We start from the raw sequence: 27580 nt of genomic DNA on the forward strand, positions 1-27580 counted from the left end.
AATTGAAGGAGGTGCTCCATATTTAATCTAAATTTATTTTTGAGAGTGATTTCTTTTAAAGATGATTCTGTAGGGAGATTGTTAAAAGCGGTGGGGGGGTGGGTACCATATAGTAGGTCTGTAGCATTTTGGAGATCTAAATCCTGAATTCGTTGTAAACCTTCATAATTATGATCTCAGTAATGCATGAGATCTTCTCTCTTAACTGTCACAGTTCTTTTTATTTTGTCTTCTTTTATATCCAGAGCCCTATTGGCTGTCTTTCTTCATAGGAGTGTTTTGCACTGAATTATTTTTGTTGATTTTCTCTCTTGCTTTCATGGAATTAATACACATGCCACAGCGAGTAGAGAATGGCAAAGCCTGTTGCAGTGTGGAGTCCAGTTGATCAGTAAGATTCAGTTCCATACAGCAGCCAGCACATACGATTTCAGTTGGGACCTCAGCAAAACTGCAGATTCCTTCTAAAATTTATGCTACTATGGAAGAAAGATGTTTTTTTTGTTTTTTGTTCTTAAGATTTTATTTTTCCTTTTTCTCCCAAAGCCCCTTGGTACATAGTTGTGTATTTTTAGTTGTGGGTCCTTCTAGTTGTGGCATGCAGTACGCCGCCCCGACATAGCCTGATGAGCAGTGCCATGTCCGCACCCAGGATTTGAACTGACGAAACCCTGGGCTGCTGAAGCGGAGCATGTGAACTTAACCCTTGGCCATGGGGCCGGCCCCAGAAAGGTTTTAAAAGAGACCTGGCTAGGTCCTTTTTTCTGCTGGTATCTATTTATTCTTCAACTTTTTGTGATATATTTAAATCTCATTTAAGTTACACTGTTCCATTGTGTTTAGAAAAATGAGTGTACTTCTAAGGATTGTTCAGCTAGGACATACTTGGTTAGGATTCTCTTTACTCTCAATTAAATATGAGTGCCTTTGTATTTAGGGGTATTTCTATACCCATTCATTAAGCAAGTGTTTATTGAACACCTACCACGTGTATTTTAGTAACTGGGGTGGGAAGATCAGGAAATGTAATAAAGATATATAGTAGACTGGTCCTGCTACAGAAAGCTTACAATCTGGTAGGGAGGTAAGAAGATATATGTGTAACTTCATTAATTAATGGACTGGATATACAAATATTAACTCATTTCCCAAGTTTGGCTGTTTAGGAAAGAAGCAATAACTGAAGGAGGCAGTCGAGTCAAGAGGTGGCATCTAAAAACGTGGCTGCCTGAGCACAGAAGCAAAGATCAAATGAGAGAGAAACTGGGGTGGTGCCTGGAGAATCAGGAGTGGTGTGGAGAGAATGGTGAGGTAGAATTCATCATTGCCAGCAGCAGTGGGAATTTTTAGATAGTGAAAAAAGATTTCTGAGAAATAGGTAGAAAAATAGAGATGGAGGAGATGGGTAATATAATCTGGAAAGAAGTGCAGAAGTTGGTACCTTTCTTCTTCAATTTAAATCCTCTAGGAATATTATGTTTTAGATAATTTTGTCTTCTCATCTCCTCTGGAGACTTGTAGCTGTGCTCTATTCTTTTTTTTTTTTAAAGATTTTATTTTTTCCTTTTTCTCCCCAAAACCCCCCGGTACATAGTTGTGTATTCTTCCTTGTGGGTTCTTCTAGTTGTGGCATGTGGGACGCTGCCTCAGCGTGGTCTGATGAGCAGTGCCATGTCCGCGCCCAGGATTCGAACCAACAAAACACTGGGCCGCCTGCAGCGGAGCGTGCGAACTTAACCACTCGGCCACGGGGCCAGCCCCAGCTGTGCTCTATTTTTAAGAGTATATTTTAATAATAGGAAGACTTCATTTTTGTAGTGTAGGAGAAATATTTATTTGTGATATGAACAATGCCCATCTTGTTAGCTGCTGGAGTATGTGGAAGTGATACAAAAGACAACAGCCATTCTAAATTGTGTTGATCAGTATAGGGCTTTTCAGCATTTTAGGTTTCTAAATTCTTGTCCCCGAATCTCATGTCTCCATAGATACTGGACTGAGCATGCCCAGTGATACTTCACTCTCTCCAGCAAGTCAGAATTCTCCGTACTGTATGACACCTGTGTCACAAGGCTCCCCGGCTAGTTCCGGGATAGGCAGTCCAATGGCATCTTCGACTATAACCAAAATTCACAGCAAAAGATTTAGAGAGTAAGTTTTAGTTTCATTATTAAGGTTGAATAGTTTAAGTATCTTGATTGTGGTTCTGAATATAGCATTGTCATTGTTACTTGGTGGGTTGAGCAGACAAAATACCAAAGATCTTTAAGTTTTTCTTCCAGATTTTGTTTAACAGCTGGTTTTGTTATGTTTAAAGCATTTTCCTTCTGTCAGCTATCACTGTTCATGTGAGAGAGGTTTGACAGTAAATATATTCTCTTTATATCAGATAGTGTTTATACCCTGGAAATTTGGCCTCTTATATCTTATATGTAAAATGCCATACTGTGAAGTTTTCCCTCTCCACATGCTTTTGCTTTTTTGTTTATATTATTGGCCCTTCAAAAAATCTCTCTACCAATTAATAACAAGTTTATAAGACCATATTACATGAAGTGAACATATTACAGAAAGGTATTTGTTTTTAAGCAAATATTTCTTAGTTTTAAAATGCCCATCTGTGAATAACCTTAAACTAGCAGTTATTCCTATGAAGGATTTCAGGATTTTAACCTGTGTGTAGATGAATTAATTTTACTTTTAAAAATGACATATGAAAGAATCCAGGGTGAAAGTAAAATCTGCGTAAATCCAAACCACATTGGTGTGTTCTGTTCATTTTCTTTATATACTATTGTTTTCGAGCAAATTCTTCCTGCCTAGATTTGGGAAGTTAATTAAATGTCAAATAACAGATGTGGAACAAATGAAACACTTGAGGAATAAAATGTTGCATATGTACGAAATAAACAGCTTGAAAGATAAAAAGAATTAAAGAAAATTGCATTTTTGATGTTCTGTTCTTTAATTTTGCACACTTTGTGATAATTAATCTTTCCTCAGTCAGTCCAGTTATATCGTCTCTTCTGAAGTAGTATCGTAATTATTTAAACATTTTTCACATAAACATAAAAAATTCCCCAAACAAAACATTTTTTTGCACTATAAAAGGGCAAGCCTAGATTTTTCCACTACATACTGTAATTTAGAAGTAGAAATTTGCTTGCCTGGTTATTCCTAGATTAGAAATTACACCAGTTCTCCTTATGGGCCGTGTATGGTAGAAATGAGGGATGAGAACTAGGAAAGAAGAGTGTATAAGGAGTAAGTAAACTTGGGGGACTTCCTTATCCCTGAAATTAAGTGCCATATAGTGGTCTCACACTTACTTCCTTTCTGTCTTTTTACATTATGTCCATACATGATCTCACAAAGAGCCTCATTCAGTTGCTTTGTCTGATGCAAGGGTTCGTGACTTTTATCTCTAGGCCTCTAGTTTTGGCCTCAGTTTAATTATTGATAATGAGTTCATCCTCCATAGCCATAGATTTTTGGAGATAGAGACCATCTTACCTAACCCCTTATTTTTATGATTGAGGAAGCTAGTTCCCAGAGATTGTGACTTATCTAAACGTAGAGGATGAATTCTTAGTACTAGGGCATTCAGTTTGCTTCTCTGAAGTTATATTTTTTTCCTACTAGAAGCATCTTTAGTAGTCATTGGAATGAAATAACTTTGTATCTCCTTACCAAAAAACATTAAATCTGTTTTTATTTAGTAGCAGACTAACATTTGAGTATATCCTTAGGAAATTAAAATTGGAAGTTAGGATAGTACTTCTCTGCGGTTAATCTATCCTTTAAAAAACTTCATCTGTTGTTAATTCAGAAAAACTTGTATTTTTCTAGTTGACTAAAGGATTTAAGAGATTTTTAAAGACTGGTTTTTTTAATGAAAACCTCTTACTGGATGCGTTTTTTTCCTGAAGTAATTTTACAATTACAGAAAAATAAATTATGACGGACTTACCTATTTTTGGTTTCTTTTGCAGGTATTGTAATCAGGTTCTTTGTAAAGAGATTGATGAGTGTGTGACTCTTCTCCTCCAAGAGCTCGTTAGTTTCCAAGAGCGCATCTACCAAAAGGATCCTGTCAGAGCAAAAGCGAGGAGACGGCTGGTTATGGGTCTGAGGGAGGTTACCAAACATATGAAGCTAAACAAGATCAAGTGTGTTATAATTTCTCCAAACTGTGAAAAAATCCAGTCAAAAGGTAGGAACGCTTTACTTTTGAAGTGTTTTGATATTTACTTAGTATAATCATAAGATACACAGTGAATTTTAAAGTGGAAGCCACATCTTTCTTAGCAGATTTTAAGTATAAAACAAAATACTGAGCATGAGGAAAGAGAATGAAATCTTTACCTGAAATTAAGTAATAAAATTGAGATTGGATAGTAAAGAAAATCCCCATTTATGAGCACTAAGTGAAAGATTTAAGTTGGGCCCAGCAAGTGTTTCCTCTGTCATAGTCATAATGGGGACTAGTAAGAGTGCATTTCTTTACCTCTGCAAGTATATTCTACTTTTTAGATTTTTATATTATCTTCCTTTGATGGCCCTTCTGTCTCAAAAAAAATTAGAAAAAAGATAAAGGTCTCTGCTCTACTTATGGTGGAGATTTGTCTCTCAGAAACCAGCAGTTGCGAACAGAGGCCCTTGGGTGGGCCAGCACACAAGTACTTTGTACTGTGTCCCGCACCCTTGTTTGTCCTTTTTCATGGAGAAGCCACTGTGGGTGATCGGAGTGGACAGGTGCATGAAGTAGCAGTAGTGAGCATGTTCTCCACAGGGAAGAAGTACCAATAAAAACAGTAATGTACAGTCTATCTTACTGCATGTGATAGGTTGCTACTTGAGCTGAGAGATTGGATAAAGGAGTCAGCCACTATTAACAATTTTAATTAATTTCCTTTTAATAGTTATTGAATTGAAATTTGACTCCTGCTATGCTAATCTGTATGGAGAGACAAAAATATTGCCATTGAAGGAATTTGGACTTTTACTGGGGAGAAAGAACATGCATACATATATCCATACAAATTCAAATAGTAAAATGTGTGGAATAGCATAAATGCCACAAACATTCATAGAATTCTTTGCTGCTATGTTTTATGCTATAGCAGTTGGATGCTAAAATAGCTCCATTTAGGAAATAACTAAGTTGAAACCTCTGCATGTGTTGACTTTCTCAGGTGGCCTGGATGAGGCTCTCTATAATGTTATAGCCATGGCACGGGAACAAGAAATTCCTTTTGTGTTTGCCCTTGGAAGAAAAGCTCTAGGACGCTGTGTGAACAAGCTGGTTCCTGTTAGTGTAGTGGGAATCTTCAACTACTTTGGTGCTGAGGTAAGACTTTAGAAGACATGCTTCTTCACTCTCCCCTGCCCCCCAAGATAGTACATTTTCTGTTGACACATGCCAGTGTTACGTTTAAGCATTTGAAGACGTGAGATGACTCTCCAAGAATGAGTGGAAAATTCTTGAGTATTTCATTTCCTTTTTTAGTGTTGAAAATATTTTACTGTTAATCCTACAACATTTTGAAAAGATTTTAGCTCCTCTTTCTGCCACAGTGGTTTTTTTATCCTGGGTTCAACTATGTAGCACTGATAATTTAACTGCTGGGTAAAGATACCCAATATTATACAATGTAAAATAGTTTTCTTCAATCTGTATGTTGGGTATATTTTTTGGTACTAGGAGTCAAAAGAGAAATTTCCTTTAGAAAATGAAATTCCTAAACCAGTTGTCAGGATAATTCTGCACCTATGATACATCTTCATCTTCCTCTTACAATCTACTAATACGAAGCTTTGCCCATAGAAGGTGATAATATAGAGGTTATTGATTTAGAGTAGTGCTTGTTAACTGCTAATGTTTTAAGACTTTTTTATGAAATTGATTCTAAAGTGTTTTGTGATACTACTGATGGACCATTTTCCCTCTTCTCAACCATACTATTTTCGTATATCTAAGTGTCTCTCCTTTCCTATCCGGTCACCATGTTTGCATACCCCATCCCCTATCCATTCAGTTTCTCTCCCACTACCCATGAAGTTGTCTTTGTACCCACCTGCTCTGAGTATATAATTAAGACTTGTCCTCCCACAGTAGCCTATGCTTTTCTCAGTTATAGGTATCACACTGCCTTGCTGTAGTTTATGTGTTTCTTCCCCTTTAATTGTGAGTTCTTGAGGGCAGACCCCTTGTCTTTGTATCCCTGACAGCTTTCACATTACTTGAGTATGAGCAGGTGATAAGTGTTTGTTTAATAAATTGTGTGGTAGATGTGTATCTGCCTGCTATGTTAAATTATATCTGAGAGTTTGGGTTGATAAATACTTCTAGGGGAAAGAAAGGTAATATATAAGGTCATCTAATAAAAGTGTACTCCTTTTTTGGTTCAGTATTAGTTTATGGAATAGGAATGGGATGAGGGTCAGGAAAAGTAGACATGTTTGTTTTTAATTGTATTGACTTCTTATTGAATTATATGTATTAGATTGTGTGGTTTTATATTATAAAATGCTTGTGACTTTTGTTTGCACGTTGTTTTACTCGCCTACTACCGTTTTGAGGTAAGTTATTGTTTAAACCAAAATACAGTCTTAAAATGGAGGTAAAGGAAATATTGATATATTACCAAGTATATCCATTCACAGTGACGTGGTGCACCTAAGTTGTTTTTACCATCAATTAAAACTAACCTTTGAATTAAGCTTCCTATCCTTATCCAATTCAAGGCTTTTATTCCCTGATAAGCTTCTCTATTCAATTTTATTCTCTGCTTTTATATTCTTTTATTCTCAATAATTTTTAGGTTTTATTTATATTGTAAAATGAATGTTGATTTCAAAATCACATATCCATTTGCCTATTTTCTTCTTGTTGGCTTCTTAAATGCACAGTTAAACATTGCAAACAAATATTTATGAAGTCTGTTACATGTGACACATAGCGTATGTTTTTAACAGAATCCATCCTCCCTCTTTTTAGAAAATGAATCTTGACAGTATTTTTTTTCTTTTCTTTTTTCTTTTTTTTTGGTAAGGAAGATTATCCCTGAACTAACATCAGCGGCCAATCCTCCTGTTTTTACTGAGGAAAGTTGGCCCTGAGCTACCATCTGTGCCCATCTTCCTCTGTTTTATATGTGGGACGCCTGCCACAGCATGGCTTGCTAAGTGGTGCGTAGATCTGCACCCGGGATCTGTAGCTGCAAACCCTGGGCCACCGAAGCAGAGCGCGCACACTTAACCACTGTGCCACTGAGCTGGCCCCCTTAAAAATATTTTTGGTACTATTACTAATTAGTGTTTACCCCCTTCAAAAAATGAACACACTTAACAACAGCCTTTATTGTACCTGCTACTTTAAACAATTTAAACTGCACCTGGGTAAAGCATGCTGCTTATGTTTTTCCTTTTTGAGTTTAATTTTCAGAGACTTTATTATTCCACAGCAATGAGATACTTTCTGCCATGCTTTTGCCTTGTGATGGTTTATACTTAAATGACAGTGTCTTGGTAAAAAAGAAAACAATTGTACTTTTCCTCCCGTTGTCTGAAAAAGTAATTTTATACATAAAATTAAATATATTCTTAAAAATGTCCAGGTCATGTTTACCATCTGAAGTTCTTTTCTTAATGTGTGGGGGTGCTGCATTGTGATACTAAATCAAGACATTAACAAGAATAGAAGGTTGTTGAATTATGATGTAAGAACCACTAAAAGTCATCGTTGTATGATTGTCTTTCTGGTGACTATGGAAACTTCAGTTTTCTTTGGACATCGTTAGACATCATAATTATTGAAGTACAACTTTAATGCTATATGAATTTTGCCATTTTATTAACATGAGTATTTTCTGTCACCTACCATTTCATTGGAATTATTTATCCCATTCATGTTCATTTCTGTTTCACTGATGGAGGAACTACTGGTGATTTAGCTCCACATTCTACTTCCAGGCTCTTTATTCTGTTTTCATAATTTGGCTTTGTCCCAGTGTCTTTGGCTGGTGTATCTTGTGTCGTATTTTCATCATCTTCAAGGCCCCAGCTAGCCATATCATCACTGACTTCTTTTCACTCTTCTTCAAGTTCTTCCCACAAGCAAACATTACCGGGAACTTTGAATTTCTACAGAGACTGCCATCTTCTTCTACATCGTTGGACACTACCCTGCACACATTCATTCCCTTATGTGCTAACCCATATTGGATTCTTCACTGCTTCCCAAACAAACCTTATGTTTTCTTATATCAGTCCCTTTGTGCATGGTTTTGCATGCTTGGTTAAGAATACCCTATCTTCATCCCTCAAAATTGTATCTAGTTTTCAAGGCCTATATCAGATATCATCTTACTTTGTGAATTCCTCACTGATGCCCAGCAGTTAGACTTGATGTCTCCTCCAAAAGCCACAACGCTTGGTACATCTCAAGGCATTTACGATTATTGTGTCTTGACTTATAGCTGCTTCCTGTCCTCTTCCAGCCACATGGAAGGTTCCTTGAGAGCAGAGTGGTGTTCCAGTTGCCTTTGTGCCCACTGTAGTGCCAGAGGCTAAAGGGTGCAGTTGTTGAACTGATAAACTCTGCAAGAGAACTTTTAATGTATCACGTTTAGTGACTAATATTGAATCAAGAAATTTCCTCAAACTTGTGAGAATTAAATAGATGATATATGTAAGTTACAGAGTGTTTTATAAGGTTCTGTGGTTTGTATACCACTTGGATTTTGTGCTGGCTGAAAGTGTATCTGATTCTGAAACAGTAGAGATATGTATTGCTAATAATAGGAATAAAAAGTATAACAAAAAATGGGCTAATCAAACTCTCTTTCTTTGTAGAGTCTGTTTAATAAGTTAGTAGCCCTCACTGAGGAAGCCAGGAGAGCCTACAAAGATATGGTTGCAGCACTGGAGCAAGAGCAGGCCGAGGAAGCCTCAAAGAACGTGAAGAAGGGGCCGCACCACATGGGGCACTCTCGGAACCCCTCTGCAGCCAGCGCCATTTCCTTCTGCAGTGTTATTTCTGAACCCATCTCTGAAGTTAATGAAAAGGAATATGGTAAGTTGTTACATACCATTTTAAATAACGTAAAGTTTGAAATAATTTAAGTGATTAAAATCATTTTGAAAATGACTTTCCATGCTACCTTTTGTTTTTATCTGTATTCTTGATTATTCAGATTTTTCTCAGAATTTTGTTTAAAAAATTCCATTCAACATGTCCATTAAAAATTAGGAGGATATTTGGGCCTGAGGTTTTCTGTGAGACCCTGGAATTTAGTCACAGTTCCAAAATCTTAAAAAAGACATCCCGAAGGGATTTAAGAAGCAAAATGCACCATACTTGTGACCTGTAACTAAGTAAATTCTAGGAAGTTTTATTCTAATACTTTATACTTAGTTATTAAAATTTTGTATTTACTAAGTAAATGAAAGACATGCATACTATTCAATCTGAGCTTATAAAACCTAGATTGTGACTTTTGTTTTGAGTTAAATCTGATAGTAGTCAAAAAGAAGTAGAGACTGAAAAATGCAATTTATGTGTAATGTTTAAAGTAACATTATTGACTGCACTCTACAGCTTAGTAATTTCCTTGCCTTGCTTCTACTATATACTTTGAGCTCTTAAGTTCTCCGCTTTCTTGATCTAGTTTCTGGTTAGTTTCCCCTATTCTTCTTTCTCTTTTTTTAAATAGTATAGCCACTTCCTTCACCTTGGCTCCTTATTCTTCACTTAGCTTTCTCTTCTCTTAGCTTTCTAATCTGTTTGGGAGTTTACCAAATAGCTGTTGCCACCTAATATCTAACATCTAAAAAACGAAGTCGTCGTTTTCTTCCTTTCTTCTCATACTCCCTGTCTGTGATTGTAGTTAAATGTTTGGAATTCTTTTGACAAAGCTCTAGACCAAAGGCAGTTAACAAGTTATTGTGAGCCTTTTTAGGAAATTGTGGGTCAAGGATAAGTGGTACTGGCTTTAGAGGCAGACATGTTTCTTTGACTGGAGTGATACTAGTTGAAAATAAAGAAGATAAAGAGAAAGTGCCACCTTTGTAAATGAGATCAGTTCTCTGTATATAGTGAAATGCTAGATCTCAAAGGCAAACTACAAGATAAATTCATAAAGCTGGGGTTTGGGCAAATGACCATGATCTTCATATGGACGCATAAAAAGAAAAGTTATGAAAAGAACCTCTCAGAGATTTAGGAGATGTTTTCAAAAGGTACTAGGTTTAAAGAGTTCAAAGATTGAAGCCTTGGCTTTTACACTCTCTCTGGGGGATTTCAGCATAATTGATTAATCTTTGGGCCTCATATTTCTTGTTAGTAAAATGAGGAGGGTTCATCTATGTCATCTGTAAGGTTCCATTCAAATCTAAAATTCTGTGGTCTAATGGTTGCATCCTAAGGAAGGATTTAGATAGAACCTTAAAGACTCTGACCTGATGAGCTGATTATCAGATGCCAACAAAATGTGTGGAAATAATCGTAAATGAAATTGAGAGTAAAGCATGAAGTTATTCTGTCCATATCAGATGCATTCATCAGTAAACATAAAACCCACTAATGTGGCCTAAGATATTAGGTTATTTAATGATTTCACAGCGTCGTCATGGTCCCTAGCTCTTTCCTTCCATTCTCAGTGGCTTCTTATTCTTGTGCTTATCATCTCATGTTCATAAATGGTTCTGTGGCTCTGAGCATAGCAACAGTCAAAAGCAGGAGGTTCAGGCAATGTGCTCCTTTTATCAGTGAAGGAAACAATTTTCAGAAGACTCCTCTTTTATTTGGCGAGAGCCAATCACATGACTTTTCTTAGCTGCAAGGGAAACTTGGGCAAGAGAATATTTGCCAGAGGGGAGTGGGATGGCCACAATAGGCTAAGAACTGTTTAATTCATCTCCTGGGACTGGGTTCAAGTCCATCTCAAGTTTGGGGCTTCTGATAGCCAGGAAGAAAAGGAGGAAAGATTGTTGGGTAAACAACAGACAGTGTCTTTCATGCCATCCTGGCACAAGATTTCTGAAATGTTTTCTTTTGATTTCCATGGTTTAAAGAAAAAACAAAGCTGAGAAAGGGATGCTAATCATTGATAGAATAGAAAGGCTCCTGTGATAGTCTAGTCTTATTGTCCCTTGTGTACACCTCTTGATGGCTAATTGCAGAGTCCCTTGTCTCTGTTTCTAAGGTGATATTTCCCTTTTCTTTCGGAAGGTCGCATCTGGCTTTCAGCTCCCCTACTGAGTAGATGACTGCCAAGACTGGACCTGGAGAGAGGTCAGCCTGGCTCAGTCTACTGACCTCCTTCCTTTTCCGTGTTCCTTTGACTCATTGTCAAGGGAAAGCTGGGACTTTTTCCAAGACCCCAAGTGAATTCTTGTAGTTCTTTTGAAGGAGGAAAAAAAACGTTGGAAGGAAATATAAATATGCATCTAAAATTTTAAAAAATTTTATACCTTAAAGTTATTCTTTTGTTTAATTAAATATATGTTTGAAAATTTTTGTTTAATAAGCATTTTTCCCCCTAGCGTTTACTATATGCCAACCATAGGGACATAGAGATGAGCAGGAGTAGGAGTGAGGAGGGAGGGGGTGGAACAGCAAACACAAAATAAGTGTTTTTGAACTGTAGATGCAGAAAGTGCTGTGGGGGTTCAGGTTAGTGGCTGTCTCAGGAAAGTCTTCATTTTTACACTAAAAATAGAACTACTATATGATGTCATAGTTCCACTTTTGAATATTTAATCTGAAGAAAATGAAAACACTAACTTGAAAAGATACATGCATCCCCATGTTCATTGCAGCATTTTGTAAATAGCCAAGATATGGAAACAACCTGAGTGTGTCTATTGATAGATGAATGGATAAAGATATGGTGTATGTATGTATATGCAATGGAGTATTACTCAGCCATAAAAAAAGAATGAAATCTGCCATTTGTAACATAAATGGATGGACCTTGAGGGCATTATGCTAAATGAAGTAAGTTAGACAGAGAAAGACAAATATCATGTGATCTCACTTGTATGTGGAATCTAAAGAAAAAAAAAAGAACACCAAGCTCACAGATACGTAGAACAAACAGATTGGTGGTTGCCAGAGGCAGGAGGTGTGGGGTAGGTGAAAGGGGTAAAGGGAATCAAGAGGTACAAACTTCCAGTTATAAAATAAGTCAGTCCTGGGGATGTTATGTACAGCATAGTGACTATAGTTAATCATGCTGTATTGTATATTTGAAAGTTGGTAAGAGAGTAAATCTTAAAATTCCTCATCTCTAGAAAAAAAATTCTTTGCAAGTATGTGTAGTGGCAGACATCAACTAGACTCATTTTGTAATTTATACAAATATAGAATCATTATGTTGTACACCTGAAATTAATATAATGTTATATGTCAATTATAAAAATAAGATGAAAAGAAAATAAAACACAGGAAAAAAAGTAGGAAAGTAAGAGAGCTGTCCTTCATCTCCTGGTTCCTAGTACATTTTTTGCTCTGAACTGACTTCCTGTCATTAAAAGTAATTTAGATTATCACCATTGTATTATATAATAACAATTTTTTTTTTAACTCCCAAAGTCACTTGGTAAGCCAAGCCACATATATCATAAAACAAAATTTCACAGATGTTGGAAATGCTTGGATGGCTTCTTTGCTTATAAGTGGAAACACAAGTCCCATTACAGGCCAAAAGATAGCTCTTAGGTAACTTGCTGAAGGAGCCCGATACAGACTTGTCAAATCAGAACTCTTTCTGCTGGACATCTTGGCTCTGCCATCTGTGACTTGTGGATTCTTGAGCGCAGTACACCTCAAGGCCAAAAAAAAGGCGATTCATTGATTTTCATGAATATATGGATTTTATATATGAACGTCAATGAGCTCCTGTTGGTATTAGATCTTTTGCATTCTGAGACATTAATAAACTTATTTTGGCCTCCTTGTTTCTTTATCTTAAATCACATTTTTGAAAGTTATTTTCCTTTGATAACATTTAAACTAGAACTAGAATAAACCAAATTTTTAGTTTTTCCAGTCAGTTGGTGAGGGAAGAACAAACAAATTCCTAGTTTGTTCTTCCCTCTTTTAAGAGTTACATGATTCTGAAACAGTGTTGTGGTTCTTAAAAATTCTGTTCGATATTTGCAGAAACGAATTGGAGAAACATGGTGGAAACTTCAGATGGACTGGAAACGTCAGAAAATGAGCGAGAGATTTCCTGTAAGCACAGCACATCTGAAAAACCCAGTAAAGCTCCATTTGACACAGCTCCTGTAGGGAAGCAGCCATCTTTAGTGGCCGCAGGCAGTGCTACCTCAGCTACAAACCCTGGGAAAGCAACAGTGAGCGAGAAAGAGGAAGTGAAGCCAGATGACCTAGAATGGGCCTCTCAGCAGAGTACAGAGACCGGCTCTTTGGATGGCAGTTGCCGAGATCTTTTGAATTCCTCCATCACCAGCACCACTAGCACTCTTGTACCTGGTATGCTTGAAGAAGAGGATGATGAAGAGGAGGAGGAGGAAGAAGATTACACTCATGAACCCATATCTGTAGAAGTACAGCTTAATAGTAGAATTGAGTCCTGGGTGTCTGAGACCCAAAGAACGATGGAAACTCTTCAGCTTGGAAAAACGCTGAATGGTTCTGAGGAAGACAATGCAGAGCCAAGTGGGGAAGAGGAAGCAGAGGCTCCAGAGGTTCTGGAGCCACGGATGGACAGTGAGACCTGGACTACTGACCACCACGCAAATCAGGAGCAGCAGAAGCCCAGCAGCTGCAGCTCGCTGAGCACCGAGCACTCCGATTCTCATTATGCACCCCCGGATCCGTAACTCAGGAAACGTCGGCGCTCTCTCCTGCTGTGTAAGGGTTGCAGCCATTGTCTTTTATGCTTCATCTCAACACTTTTCACTGTCCAGTATTTAATATCCGACAGAAATATTTTTGTAGCTGTCTTTTACTTGTTTTGTTATGATCTATGGCTTAGCTTTTAATTAGCATCTAAGTGTCTTTCTAAGAACTGTGTGGAAAATAAAACAATTATTTCAGCTTATTTCGTTATGGAATATAATGATTAACAAAGGAGACAACCAGGTCCTAAAGAAAATGAATTTAAAATACTTGTTTAGAGTCATTTTGAAAGTTAGAGATCAAGGTTCTAAGGGTAGAAGCAGTTGCCCATGTTTGCTTCCAGACTGTGCCTCCTTCACTCTAGTTTGTCAGATCAAAAAGTTGTTTGGGCTTCTTCAACAGAGAACTGGAGGTAGAGTTAGGAAACTAAAAAAAAGCCTGAGAGTAACTAAGTCACAAAGTGTTGTGTGTTAAAAATTGATGCAACTTTTATTTGGTCCACATGCTTATTTCAGAATACATCATGATCATTGTAATCCATTAAAATCAGTGATCATTGTAATCCATTAAAGTTGGAAGGGCTAAAACAGAGCCTCTAATACTTAGACTGGCAAAGGAGCCACTGTGATAGATTAGAGCTGGCCTTCTTTGCGGAAAGTGATAGATGTAGTGTTTAGTAGTGAAAAGTCACCCATGGCAGGACCTTCCAGGTTCTCGCTCATATTTGCTTCTTACTTACCTCAGGAATGCTCTTGTACATAGTCGTATTTACGTAAAGTTAGGCAGATTTTGACAGGTGAATATCTGTAACCGATGGCCTGACTACAGCACTTACATGTAAACTATCCAGAAACAAAGTCTTATATTGGTGTGTTCTCTTGCATGCTTCTGATTCAGGACTCTGTGGATTTGAGATATGGAGTTGATGGGTATCTAAACTTGTCCTGAGTGAAAAACTGTTTCCCCTTTTTTGAACATAGATATTTTGCCCCTAGCCTTGAACACCTGCTGTGTAACACTGACCATAGTTACAGATAGGAGGTCAGAGAAAGGAACTTTACACAACTTAAAGCATGTATCCTGATAATTAAGGCTTGGAAGAGGAAGTTTTGAAGAGAAGAGAAAGTTGTTCTAATTGTGCTGAAACTATTAGATAATCGATTTAAAGTGTGCAGATATATGCAGGTATTAAGTGTTGATCACTTTTATTATCTCTGCCCTTCTCTAGGAATGTGTATACCTGCTTAGGAGAAATTAAACTTACTGAGGTAAATGTTTTGTTTGCTAGCCAGTTACCACCTGGTAGTGACCTCTGGAAGTTTATATAAGGGTGGGAGAATTACAAATTACCCGTTTTTCTGTCTTCCCTCCAACAGCCCCCCTCCCCCCCCAGCTGACCAACACTTGCACACACACGCCAGCTTCACACTTATAAGCTGCCGCCAGCAGGCACAGAACCAAGGAGGGAGGGGTATTTTCCCTGTGCTGGTTTTATGGGGCAGGGCCCTGCCTCACAGAGGCAGGAGGGAAGAATTGAGCAGATTCTTTATTGAATGCATTGGGACCACTGTGCTAGTTGTGAATGTTTTATAATGCTGGCATTTTGTTGCAGGAGAGATCGGATTCTTGGTTGATGATTTAGTATTTGTGAATTGTGAAAGTTTAGGAGCGTTGCTGTGTAGAAAATGTCGGTCTGTCAGCTTTATTAGTATGCTAAAAGGGGACATTTGTACTGTCCTGTCTAAACTGTTCTCCAGTATAGACTTCTTAGACACAAGAGTTTCCAGTACTTAAAGAACGCAGCATGTAAGGAATGAAGCCTCTGAAATAGTAATCATGGATTTAAATGTGGCAGATCTTACTGTCTACACAATTTGGAAGTGATAGTTGGCTTAAAGAAATGATAGAGGTTTTGAACTACTGACAATCTTAAAAGTGAATTTAAAAATTTTTCATACTTTTTAATGATGTAAATTTCCTTTGCTTGGTGTCAGTGATTCAGATAACTCTTGATCTTGAGGGTAATGGCTTTTCAAAGATTTCTTATATTTTATATCTCTTCTGAACGAGAACTGTCATTTTAGATTTTTGACATTTGTATCAAAAGAGAAGTTGAGGAAATCTTCATAACACCAATAACTTTTAAGTTTGCTATAGACCTCAGAAGTGTTCAGTTACGTATTCAGTAAATGCTTTTACACGTGCAGCATCTTCTGCTAGCAAACCCAAGGGACCACAGCCTTTTTTATATGAGACAGGTGACGTCTAAAGGACAACCCAAAATTTATTAAAGGAAATGCTACTGTGTTGAAAGTATGCTTACATAAGTATTAATAATGTCTTTATAATTTGTTTCCTTTAGGTAAATTCTGGAATTTGTGTATATTATATACAGGAGGAGGTGTGAAAATTAGGAAAGTGTCTTTTTTGGATCTAGGGGTGAGTGGCTCTTTGGTGACCGAGAAAGAGATCTAATGGTAAGAGTAGGGGTTCATCATCACAGGAAATAAAAACCATAGTGATTTGCTTCCTTAGTGTGTAGAGGTTGTTTTGCTGGCAATAATTAATATTAGATTTCTATTTCAATACAGAAGTATATGAATTACAATATGAATTGCACTCCCAAGACTAGATTTCTGCTTCAGTAGGTTTGTTTGCTGTGAAGATTACTTCTCAAAAGACAAATGTTTATATTAGCTTAAATTTTGGTTTAAATATGCTTGTAAATGATGTAATATATTTCTTTTGACTAAACATGGGAAAAATAATGTGTGTTATACATTGAAAAGTTTTTAAAGGCTTTGACTGGAAGTCATTTTTGCAGAGATGGTATTTTACATGCTTCCAGTATTTGGAAAAGAATTAGTCAAAAGGAATTCACATAGTTTAAATATTGAGAAATTAATATCCGAATAATGTACTTGTCTGATTTCTTAATAAGCTGGGGGTGGTGGGGGGGGGAGTTGTAATGTGCAAATGAGTAGTAAACTCTACATTCATTTTTCAACTCTTTAACATAAAACTGTTAAATCTTAACACGTTACTTTAATGTATGTATAAAGAAGTATTACTGTTTGTAAAGCTGCTGTTTGCTTTAAACAAACCCTCTTGTCATTTAAGTATTTTCTGTATGTTGTGCCAACAGATTAGAACATTAACTTATCCCTTGAAAAACTTTATCATTTTTTGATTTAAAAAATTTTCTGTGAAATAATTTCTTTACAGACATCTTCCTCCTTCCTTGCCCCGTCCAACCTTTACACACATCACAGAATCAACCAAACTTTGCCTAATCTGAAATATGAATTCTAATTAAAGATAACAATTTACACTTTGTTGGCACATCACATCTTAAAAGTATTTGTGTTATTTTATAATTTAATTTCTAAATATACCACACAAATTTATAATTTAATGTCTTAATTGTAATGCTCTAATAAAAAGCTAGCAAAATTAGTATAAATTATAACATGAAGGGATTTTCAGTTTGTTCTTTTGCTGATGAAGGATAATTGTTGTATCACATTTTGGGGATAATAACAGCTTTTTTGCACTATGTAAATACTAGTGGAGATTCTTCTGTAACTAATAAAATGATTATTGAAATGTAGTCTTTCATTTCAGAATAGGTACTCATGACTTGCCCAACGTGTAGGATAGAGAAAAAAAGAAAATTCCGCTTTATGTTATTGCTTATTGCTTTCATGGGTTTGGCAAAGAAGGTTGTAAACTCTGCAAGAAGGAGTATCAGTAAAAATCTCCCTTTGGAGTGGTTGTTGTGATCTGTGGCACAGGCCTCGGCATGTCGCCAGACCATCCTAGTGTCAGGAGGAGGCTCCTACAGATTCCTTCTCCTTTTTATGCTAGTTACTGTGTGCCAGGCACTGTTCTAGCCGTTTCCCAACATTAACTCATTTAATTCTCACAACAGCCCTGTGAGGAGCTACTGTTGTTTTAGATGATGAAACAGAGATGTTAAGTAAGTTGCCCAAGATCCCCATGCTGGTAAATGGCAGAACTGGAATTCAGACTCAGTCCCGTGACCACATCCATGCTTTTACCCACTTGGCTTTGTTGTGTCTCAGCACAGAATGCTCAGAGGATGCAGACAAACAGGGCTTCCCTCACTTTCTTCAGGGGTCTTCTGGAACGTGAAATGTGCCAGTACTGAACTGATACCTCAGAGACTGGATTTATTGAGCCTCACCTGATCACTCTTTCCCTAGAGTAGTCCCAGACCTTGTCACTATGTCACAGTGAGACGTAGGGAGTCTGAAATGAGTAGACTCATCTGTTAGAAAATAGTAGGATCACTCATTTCCTTAATGAAAAGTGAATTTTTGGTGATGACGAACAGAAAGGAGGGCTGCCTCAGTTGTGTCAAAATATTTCCCTTTTTTGGACCAATGTTTGTACAACTCCTGATAGAGTTCCTTTTCTAACAGTGATCAGTTTTCTTCTAACTGACCAGAAGAGGGTGTGCATGGCACCTGAAAACAGTCAAAGGCTACTATGTAATATCCATAATTTCTTTCAATGGCAGGAGAAATATCCTGAACTATGGGCCTTGTCATAAACGGGGCTTTAGTTCTGAGTCACAGCTCGGAACTCAGGAACCATACTTGCAAGTATCATTTCATTTTAGAAAGAGAACATCATCTAAAGACATTTAGATCACGTGTCAAATAGTTGTCATTATAAATTTCTAAATTATGTTAGCAATTCAATTACTGTTTTAGCTCCACTTGGGTTATTCTGCTGGTGTTAGGTTCTTCTGACATGTAGAAATAGGACACCTGGCTTATTACATAGTAAGTATTAATGGCAGCCTTGTGGATCAGAGGGCTAAAGCATGCTCCACTGGAGCTCCCACGATGCGGGGTTTGGAAAAATGAGAGATGTTTCAATTCTAGACCGAGTCTCAAATCCTATTTTTTCCCCATCTCACTCCTCCCATCTTTGTCCTCTGAGTAATTATTTGGTAACCCTATGGCAAGCAAGGAGTGTTTACTCTCACAGAAATGGGATGGCTAACTGTATAGCTATAACCTGGTTGCCTGTATCCAAAGTTCCAGTCTGGATGCAGAGGGTGGGAGCAAGTAAGATACTGAGTTTATGAAATGTGGAGTTCCCAGCTGAGCCTGGTGCTTTTCATCCAATTGCTGAGGAACCAAAGAGAGAATGCAATTGTGAGTCAGTGAGCTATGGTTTGGAGCCTGGAGTAGCATAGGTTTCTGTGAAGGAATGAGTGCTTCGTCTCAGAGACATCAGTCTTGGCCATGGCCTTGAATTACCCAGAGGGAGCAGGTAGTAACCACAGCCTTCCTATGGTGGTACTCTGATCAGAGACAGTGTTGGTTGCTCCCTTATCTCCTGGAGGAAGAGTGCCGTGAGTAAAAGTGGTACCTACTTAGGTGTGCACAGATTCCCCAGGTTATTTTTGCTTCTCAGTCTAATCTTTGTTTACCTGAATTGGAGCACTTTCATTGCAAACTCTGAGCTTAAGAATGGGATAATGAATTGACATTTATTCATTTAATGTTGTTTGTTAGCTCTGGTTAAGGAGGAATAACAGAAAACTTTGAAAATTATTGGCTTCTCAATCAGGAGAAATGTTAGAGGTCATCATCCCTGTCATTGTTCTTTTCCCTTGCTTTCCCCTTCCTAAAACCAATGTTGTAAGGCAACTGGTGAGTTTCTGACAAAGGCTGTAACATTTGCAGTGAGGAAGGTGAGAAAGATCTATGTTTCTACTTTACAAATATTCAAACACAATGATGGCCAAGAAATAGGATACAACTATTTCTTTAATTTTTATTCTTTCCCTAATATTTAAGAAGCACCATTTAGACAGTTTCGTAATCGTTTAGGTAGATCAGCAAACTATAGCCTGTGGGCCAAATCGGCCAGCAGCCTTTTTTCCCCCTTATTTGCATGTATCAAGCTCTACCTTCCTATAGATTTTATTCATCTTATCTCTCTCCCCCTACTAAGCGCTGTGAAGGCGGGGACTTTGAACTGTTTTGTTACGGCTTTATCCTTAGTGCCCCGCACAATGCCTGGCACAAAATAGGTGCTCCATAAATGTTTGTTGAATGAATGAAAGGCTGAAGTAGGGAGATGGGCATTTGCAAGGCAGCCGTGCTCTGTGCAGCATTTACACTCATCCTCCCTCACTCCCTGACCCCTCCTACTTTCCCACATTCGTTCAGAGTTTGGTGTTGGAGGAAAAACTAACCTGAATCCCAAGTAGAAAAGCCTCACCCCAGAATAGGGGGCTCCCAGAGTTACTTGGTATTTAACGGTCCTGTGTTGCTTATAGCTCAAAACATGGTATGTTTAGTAACAAACGATTCCCATCTAGAGGGAGATGACAAGTATATAATGCGAGACATTTGTATGAGATTAAATAAGAAGGGGCCAAGAATGCATAGGCACCTTCTATCTATAGTGTTTTAGTTTTAAGCTGTCTGATCAGTACATAGAGTGTGGTGTATTATTATTTATACTTTTTATGTGCTTGAGATATTTAATAAGAATAACCAAAAGGAACAGGCCAACTAAAATGCAACCATTTTCTGTTCCATAACTGACTTCCCAAATTTTGCATTAAGACTGACTTCAATTGATTGACAAAGAAAATTTCTGGTAGAAATGGAACTAGAAGTCAGGCTTAAACTCCTCTCTTGATTGGCTTAGCAAATAGATACAATTGATTAGATAGCCAGTAGCTACAAATTTTGTCTTTTTCCCATGAACCAGGAACTGCTTCCCTTCCTCCTTCACCTGGCCTAACCTCCCCCGGTAATGAGAAATGTGGCTCGCACCTCTGACTCTCCCATCTGCTCTGTCGCTGGAGCAAGGTGCTTTAATCTTCACATAAAGATTGAAGATTATGTTGGCAACCTACTTATCTGGTTTCCTTAGCAACCAGAACACAGTATTTAAAGTGACGGCATCCCTTGCTCAGAATAGAAATAGAGTACACCTGGTCATGGTGCCCCGGGTCTGCTCAGGGCTGCTTTTTCTCTTCAAAGACTCTTCCTCACCTGGCTATTCATGGTAGCAAACTTCTAAAAGGATAACTATGTGGAACACAATCACAGCAAGAGCTCTGGACCTGTAGCCATAGCCAACTCACCTTGCCAGTTATAGTGGCCCTTATCGCCAGTCCCTGGAAATATTGACCAAACTCTCTCTTGGAATTCAAGAATTTAAGAAAATATTTCCATGTCCTTGTAACTTTTGCAGCAATTTAGGTATGCTGCCGCCAATTTCTATGAAATCTGAGCAAGAATCAAGATGGTGAAGCTGCCCGGGCATTTAGGAAAAGAACACAAAAAAGAAAAGAACTTTTAAAGGAAATCACTGTTAAAGAACTATGGCCAGGCATCTATCATTTTGTCTGCTTTGTATGTCCCTTCTTTGGGGAACAGCTCCATACCTGCCCTGTCCCCAACCCCACTAGGGATATAATCTCTTAATTGCAACAGAAACAGACAATTAACTGATCCTGAAACCATTGATTGCTCTGGGAATCCTGAAACAGTCAATCCAGGCTGGGCCACTGAGTCTCTTCGATGGGATTTTTGGACTTGGGGCTAAGAAAGATTGGCTCAGTTGGTTTTGGGTGTCCGGATTTTAAGACAGGAATCTCCAATGCCATGAGAGAGTAAAGTCTGGATCAAACAGTGTTGAACAGTTTTCCTTACTGTCAGACGTTTTAGAGGCTCCAATATCCTAATGCATTTTAACTCTCCATGAGGGGAAAGACTCATGTATGTCAGCATTTCCCCAATGTGTTAGACCATGGAACACGGAGCTCTCCGAGTTTACTTGGTCACAGAGTAGTTTCTCTGTGCAAAAACTATGAACATCCTGGAGAACTAGTTTTTCATGTAACATGCATCAAAACATATTGCTTAAACTATGAAGGTCCAGGAGGACGGGATGCACAAGGCATGCCTGGACTGCTCTAGTTCAGAGGTTCCCAACGAGGGGAGAGTCTCTCCCCAGGGAGCACTTGGCAATGTCTAGAGGTATTTTTGGTTGTCACAACTGGACAGGGTGCTACTGGCATCTAGTCAGTTGAGACCAGAGAAGCTGCTAAGCGTCTTACAATGCACAAGACAGCGCCCCCTCCCACCCACAACAAAGAAATATTTGGTCCAAAATGTCAATAGTGCAGAGGTTGAAAAGCTGGACTAATTTAACGCCAGGATGCTGGATTAACCCCTGTGGGTCTGGGCCCCACGTAGGGGGATATGTGCTCACACGGTGCAGTCAGATGCTCTTGACCTCTGTTTCTGGCACATGTTTAGACATTTCCAAATGTTCCAGAGTGGACTTACCAGACACATCTAGATCTTCTGGATAAACCAGGCCTCCCCTACCCCCACCTCCCTTCCTGGGAAAGAGGAGGAGAGTTCACCTGGAGCTTCTGATCACATGCCAGTGCCTCCTCCCATGTCTCCTACTTATTCTCTCCCATCACATGGGGAGGCATGTGAGGAGCCAAAGGACAGAGAGGCACCTCTGGCGTGGGCTGCTGAGTGAATACTCCAAGGAAAGCATGAGTCAAGGGCTCCATAAGGCCTGGGGAATGAGCTGGTCTGGCCCTGACCACACAATCGACTCAAGCGAGAGTGGTGAGGACTGTGTTTTACATGACACCATGAAGTGGAATCCAGCCATCTGCCCTGGTGAGCAACATCCCTGAGGCAGACACGGTAAAGCCTCTGCGCGTTACCCCAACCACTTCTCGGGGAACGGCTGCCCAGAACCTTGCCGCTCGGGAGGATCATTGGACAGGGGCTTGGAGATGCTCAAGCAGCCTCCATACTGCTGGAGAGGAGGATGGAGCACAAAGCTCCTGCCTACAAAGGATTCACTCTCTTCTTAAAGTCATTGCATCCTGGTTTGCCAGGGAGTGATGGGTTCCCCAGATGTGGGACTTGGTTTTAAAACCAAGACAGTCCTGGGTAATCTGGGAAGAATTGGTCACCCTACTGTTCAAAGACATAGGGAGACTTATTATGTCATGAAATGAGGACCTTTCATTCTATTTTAATTGATTTAGTTGATTATTGATGATTGTGCGCCCATGATTGAGTCAGGTGCCTTGCCAGAGTTGAGAGAAGCACAGGCAGTCTCTACTCACACGTGGTTGTGTGCTGAGAGTGTGTAAACCATTTGCTTGGAACTCAGGACATTTTCCCAAAGAAAGCATATTGAAGTGCTGATTATACTTCCAAGCTAAACCCAGAAGCCCTTAAATATTGCTCATTCTGGAGTTTAAATGATAGAAACCCCCCCACGGCTACAGGAAGCAATGCTGTTGCAAATGTAGTGTTTCAGGTGCATGGGTTGCAACTGCTGTCGTGATTTTCACTTGTTTCTGGAGAAAGTGTATCACTGAGGATAATAGGTACGCAGTCACAGTTTCCTGGTCCCTCCTACTAACACACGCAAATGAACACATACCTATGTGCGCGTACACACACACACACATACGCGGTCTGCTTCTTACCCAAACTCCCACCCCAGTGGGACAGTGCCAGAATCAAGGTTTCTTGGTGTGATGTCAAGCCAGTGGCACTTTCCACTGCTGGGGTGTTCACGTCTCAGGATAGACACTCTCCGACCTGTGGCCTCCAGATGCTGATGACAGGGATGAGGGAGCACAGCAGACTCCCCAGAGTCTATAGAACAGAGGCACAGGGCTGACAGCATGTGGGTAAAAGCAACGTGAGCTGAAGCCAAGGCAGAGTTTCTAGGACATAGATCTTGGGTACGGAGAGAACTGAAGAGATGATTCATTTCAATCCCCTCATTTACAGATGAGGAAATCGAGGCCCACGATAGTGAAGGGACCTGCAAAAGGTCACTTAGACTTTTGGAGGCATAATAGGGGAATCCAGATTTCCCAGTCCCCAGACTCTGTGGCTCAGAAACTAGAAAATCCCCTGAGGTTCTCCCCCAACGCAATTCTACTTTGAAGAGAGATTCTCTAAGGAAGGCTTTGTTTTCTGGCTGAAATAGCTGTGCTTGCTGAGTTGGGGTCCTGGAACTCCTGAAGCAGTGACTGACAAACTTGGCTACCCCATGACGCTGGAGATGCTACAGCTTCCCTGCACCTGGCATCTTCCTCTAACCAAGCAGGAAACAGCAACAGGGCAGCACCACCAACCACCAGCAACTTCTACTCTCATCACTGTATTTACCTCCACCCATTGGAGAGGGGCTGCCTCGCTCCTGGCCATCTTTTGACCTCTGTAAATGTTCTTAAACCCCAAAAGCAGTGAGACCGCCCTGTGAGGGGGACAGCGAAAGAAGGGGAAATGAAAATGCTTTGAGGAAAGATTTTATTCTGGTGCTTCCTGCTGCTCTAGCCGCAGATGTCTGCTGAGTATTCAAACCACTTTTCTAACTCGAAAATGCCCGTCATCTCCCTCGAGACCATGCTGCTTTTCACAACAGCCTCGGGCTGCCAGAGTGGGTGGATGTGCTCCAGATCCACGACTATGATACAGCCATGTATTGAATGTGCGGGGTTGTTCGCACCTGGCGAGATGCTTTTGCGTAGATGATCTCGTTTGACCCTATGAGGAATGTAGAGCAGCTATTCCTACACCCATTTTATGGATGAAGAAACTGAAAATAAACTTGGTTATTCTTCAAATTTATCCAATGGCAGAGATGAGATTAGAACCTGGGTCTCCTGGATCCAGTATCTTCCACCATGACATAGCAGTCTTTTAAAACATTTTAATTGTTTTTAAATAGGCAACACTTACACATTGTTCGAAATTCAAAAGGTACGAAAAGGTGTACAGTGAAGAGTAAATCTCTTCCCTGCTTCTCAGCTCTCCTCCCTAGAGACGCAGCCGTCCAGAGCAAATCTATGCACATGCGGCAATATGTGTATATAAATACATATATATGTGTATATAAGTGTGTGTGTAAATATAAGTGAGAGATGGCTTTTATTCACTTAAATATATGTGTTTCCCACTTCTGCATGTGGAGCTGCCTTCCATAAGGATCAATAATACCCATGTGGTTGTAGGGAGGGCAGGTTATCTTACGGTTAAATCCAGGCCCCCCCGAGTCAGGCAGATCTAGGGTAGAACTGGCACTGATCACGTGCATGTTCCATAACCTTGCTGCGCTTCAGTTTTCTTATCTGACAAATGGACGTAATAACTCCTAACGCATAAGCGAGGCAGTGTCTGTAACACATTTAGCACATAATATGTGTGTTCTGTAAATGGTGGCTATTTCCTGTGAGCCTACTATGAGCCGGACCCTGTACAAGAGAAAGGAGATGAGTAAAGCAAGATGTTAGCCCCTAAGATGCTTATAATTTCAAATAAGCAAACGAATGATAGTACAGCAGAATGGGCGGGAAGCAATTGATGGAGAGGAGAAGAGCATAAACTCTGGATTCAGACATTCTGGATTTCAAATCCCATCTTGAACGAGTTCCTGAACTCGCGCTGAGCTTCCTCATCTATAAAATGTGAATAATAATACAGAGTTGTGAGGATTAAGTGAAATAATGCACAGCACATAAAACGGAGCCTGTACATGATAGCATTCAATAAAGGGTGATTTTAACAGTTATAATATCTAATTCTATACTAGGAATAAATGCTGCAGGAGGAATATGCATCAGGTGCCAGGGCAGTGCGGGGAGCGGGTGGGCATTACCATGACGCGAGAACCCCTCCATGGGATTACCCCATGCTGGGCACTGTCATTGGCATTTCACCTGTGTCCTCTCACTTAATGGTCACAGCCTCCCTATGAGGATGTTATTACCCCCTTTTCAAAGAAGGAAACTGAGGCTCAGAGAACTTCCCCCAAGGCTAGTCAGAAATGGCAACTTCCTGCTCATCTTCCTCTTGTCATCAGGCTCCCCAGAGCAGACAGTCACTGAGACCAGGATGTCAGGGACCCCGGGTGCTTCCTGGGCAACATTCTCTCCTTGCTCTTCAGTCGTATACTGAGTCCTGCTGTGTCCGAGCCTCGGGGCGGGGCGTGGGTGAGAGCAGGAACAGAGAGCTCCGGCCCCCTTGGAGATTCCACTCCTGGGGGTGGCCAGACCGCCAAGCCTCAGTGCACACCCGCTGATTCACGCACAGTTGCCAGAGTGAGAAGAACGGGATGTGTTGGACCCGGGACCGACGAGGGTCAGGAGGATGTGGGGCTCCATCTCTGCCTTCTCTTGCCTCCCCAACATCTAAGTTTTGGGGGGAGGTTGGAGGGGAGAGAGGGAGACACAAGGAGCAGGGGAGGAAGTAATTGGGCACGTTGTTGAATGGAGGGGGAGGACAGTCCCTTTTCAGCCTGACAATCGCAGGGCAGTCTCCTTGAGGGGCCTCCCATTGCCACTGCTTGGTGAGCGGTGGGGGATGAATTGACAAAATGCCAGAGGGTGTGGCTTCTGCTGCTGTCGTCGTCACTGTTGTTTGTTATCCTTTACCTCATTTATATGGCGGTTTCTGGCTTACCCAGCTCTACCCACCCTTTCATTTTATGTCATAGTAGATTATGTTTATGTGCAACTGGGGTGTGTGGATGTCGGGAGGTTGGAAATTGCTCTTCCTGACTGCTACTCCTCACTCTACCTCAATCTTCTACCGTCTAAGGTGGACTCTGGAGATATTATTAGCCCTGTTTTACAGATAAGGAAACCGAGACTGTGAGCATTTAAGTGACTTGTCCAAGGTCACAGAGCTCATTTGCAGCCGAGCTGGGAGTTTGGTCTGTAGGGTTCTTGCACTAACGTGCTATGATGCCATGTGCTGATCCCTTCTGAGACCCTGCACAGGTTCCACCCTGTCCCAAAGAGCCTCCTAGCTCTACATTCTGTACCAGGTAGAACTGGCCTGTGTCTCACAGCCCAGTGGGCCTGAGGGAATGAGGTCTTCATTGGCAGATCTGGAATTTTCTCCGTTCCTGTGTTGTAGGGATGTTCCCCTCACCTTGCCTTTGGCTCCGGTTATGGACTAAATTGTGTTCCCCAAAATTCGCATGTTGAAGCCCTACCCCGCAATGTGACTGTATTTAGAGATAGGACCTTTGAAAAGGTAATAAAGACTAATTGGGGACATGCAGTGGGGCCCAAACCTGATAGGACTGGTGTCCTTATAAGAAGGGGAAGAGACACCAGGATGCTCTCTCTGTCTCCACACATGCTCAAAAGAAAGGCCACATGAGGACATAGTGAGACAGTGGCTGGCTGCAAGCCAGAAAGAGAGGTCTCACCAGAAACCAAGACTGTGGCACCTTGATCTTGGACTTCAAGCCCCCAGAACTATAAGGAAATAAAAGGCTATTGTTTTAGCCACTCAGTCTATGGTATTCTTATGGCCACCCAAGCAGACTCTGACAGCTCCCACGACCTAAATCTCCACCCTCCACCTCTACCTTAGGCATCAAGTCCAGGTGATTTATGTCAGTAATTCTCTCCAGTATTCTCCCCATCACCTCTTAAACTCTTTTGCCTTTTCTTTCTCACCTTGTCAGCTCAAATTCTTCACCTTCAAGTTAGCTTGACTAACTCAGCTGCCTTGCGAAATGGAAGAAATGGAATATTTCTTATCAACTTTTCTCCGGCCCTTTAGACGCTATCATTATAAGACAATAGGTCTCTTTTTTCCTCTGATTCTCTTACAGATGCCCATGAATTACTCAATATTGGTG

The 27580-nt window shown here is 40.0% G+C and overlaps 1 protein-coding gene and 1 pseudogene across 6 annotated transcripts in view; one reads left to right on the forward strand and one right to left on the reverse strand.

Moving 5' to 3' along the window:
- The window catches only part of SECISBP2L (SECIS binding protein 2 like), a 47929-nt gene extending 30453 nt beyond the window's left edge, over window positions 1–17476 (forward strand). For all 6 annotated transcript variants that reach the window (XM_023617805.2, XM_070236846.1, XM_023617793.2 and 3 more), the window contains 5 exons: window positions 1989–2151; window positions 3993–4213; window positions 5196–5350; window positions 8857–9076; window positions 13169–17476. In XM_023617805.2, coding sequence (XP_023473573.1) covers window positions 1989–2151; window positions 3993–4213; window positions 5196–5350; window positions 8857–9076; window positions 13169–13851 — 1442 coding nt within the window. In that variant the 3' untranslated portion in view covers window positions 13852–17476. The remainder of the gene's footprint in view (window positions 1–1988; window positions 2152–3992; window positions 4214–5195; window positions 5351–8856; window positions 9077–13168) is intronic.
- Window positions 7732–8073, reverse strand: LOC138919093 (ubiquitin-conjugating enzyme E2 variant 2 pseudogene; annotated as a pseudogene).
- Window positions 17477–27580: the final 10104 nt, after the last annotated feature.

Source organism: Equus caballus, chromosome 1, assembly GCF_041296265.1.
Source record: "Equus caballus isolate H_3958 breed thoroughbred chromosome 1, TB-T2T, whole genome shotgun sequence".
Lineage (NCBI taxonomy): Eukaryota > Metazoa > Chordata > Mammalia > Perissodactyla > Equidae > Equus > Equus caballus.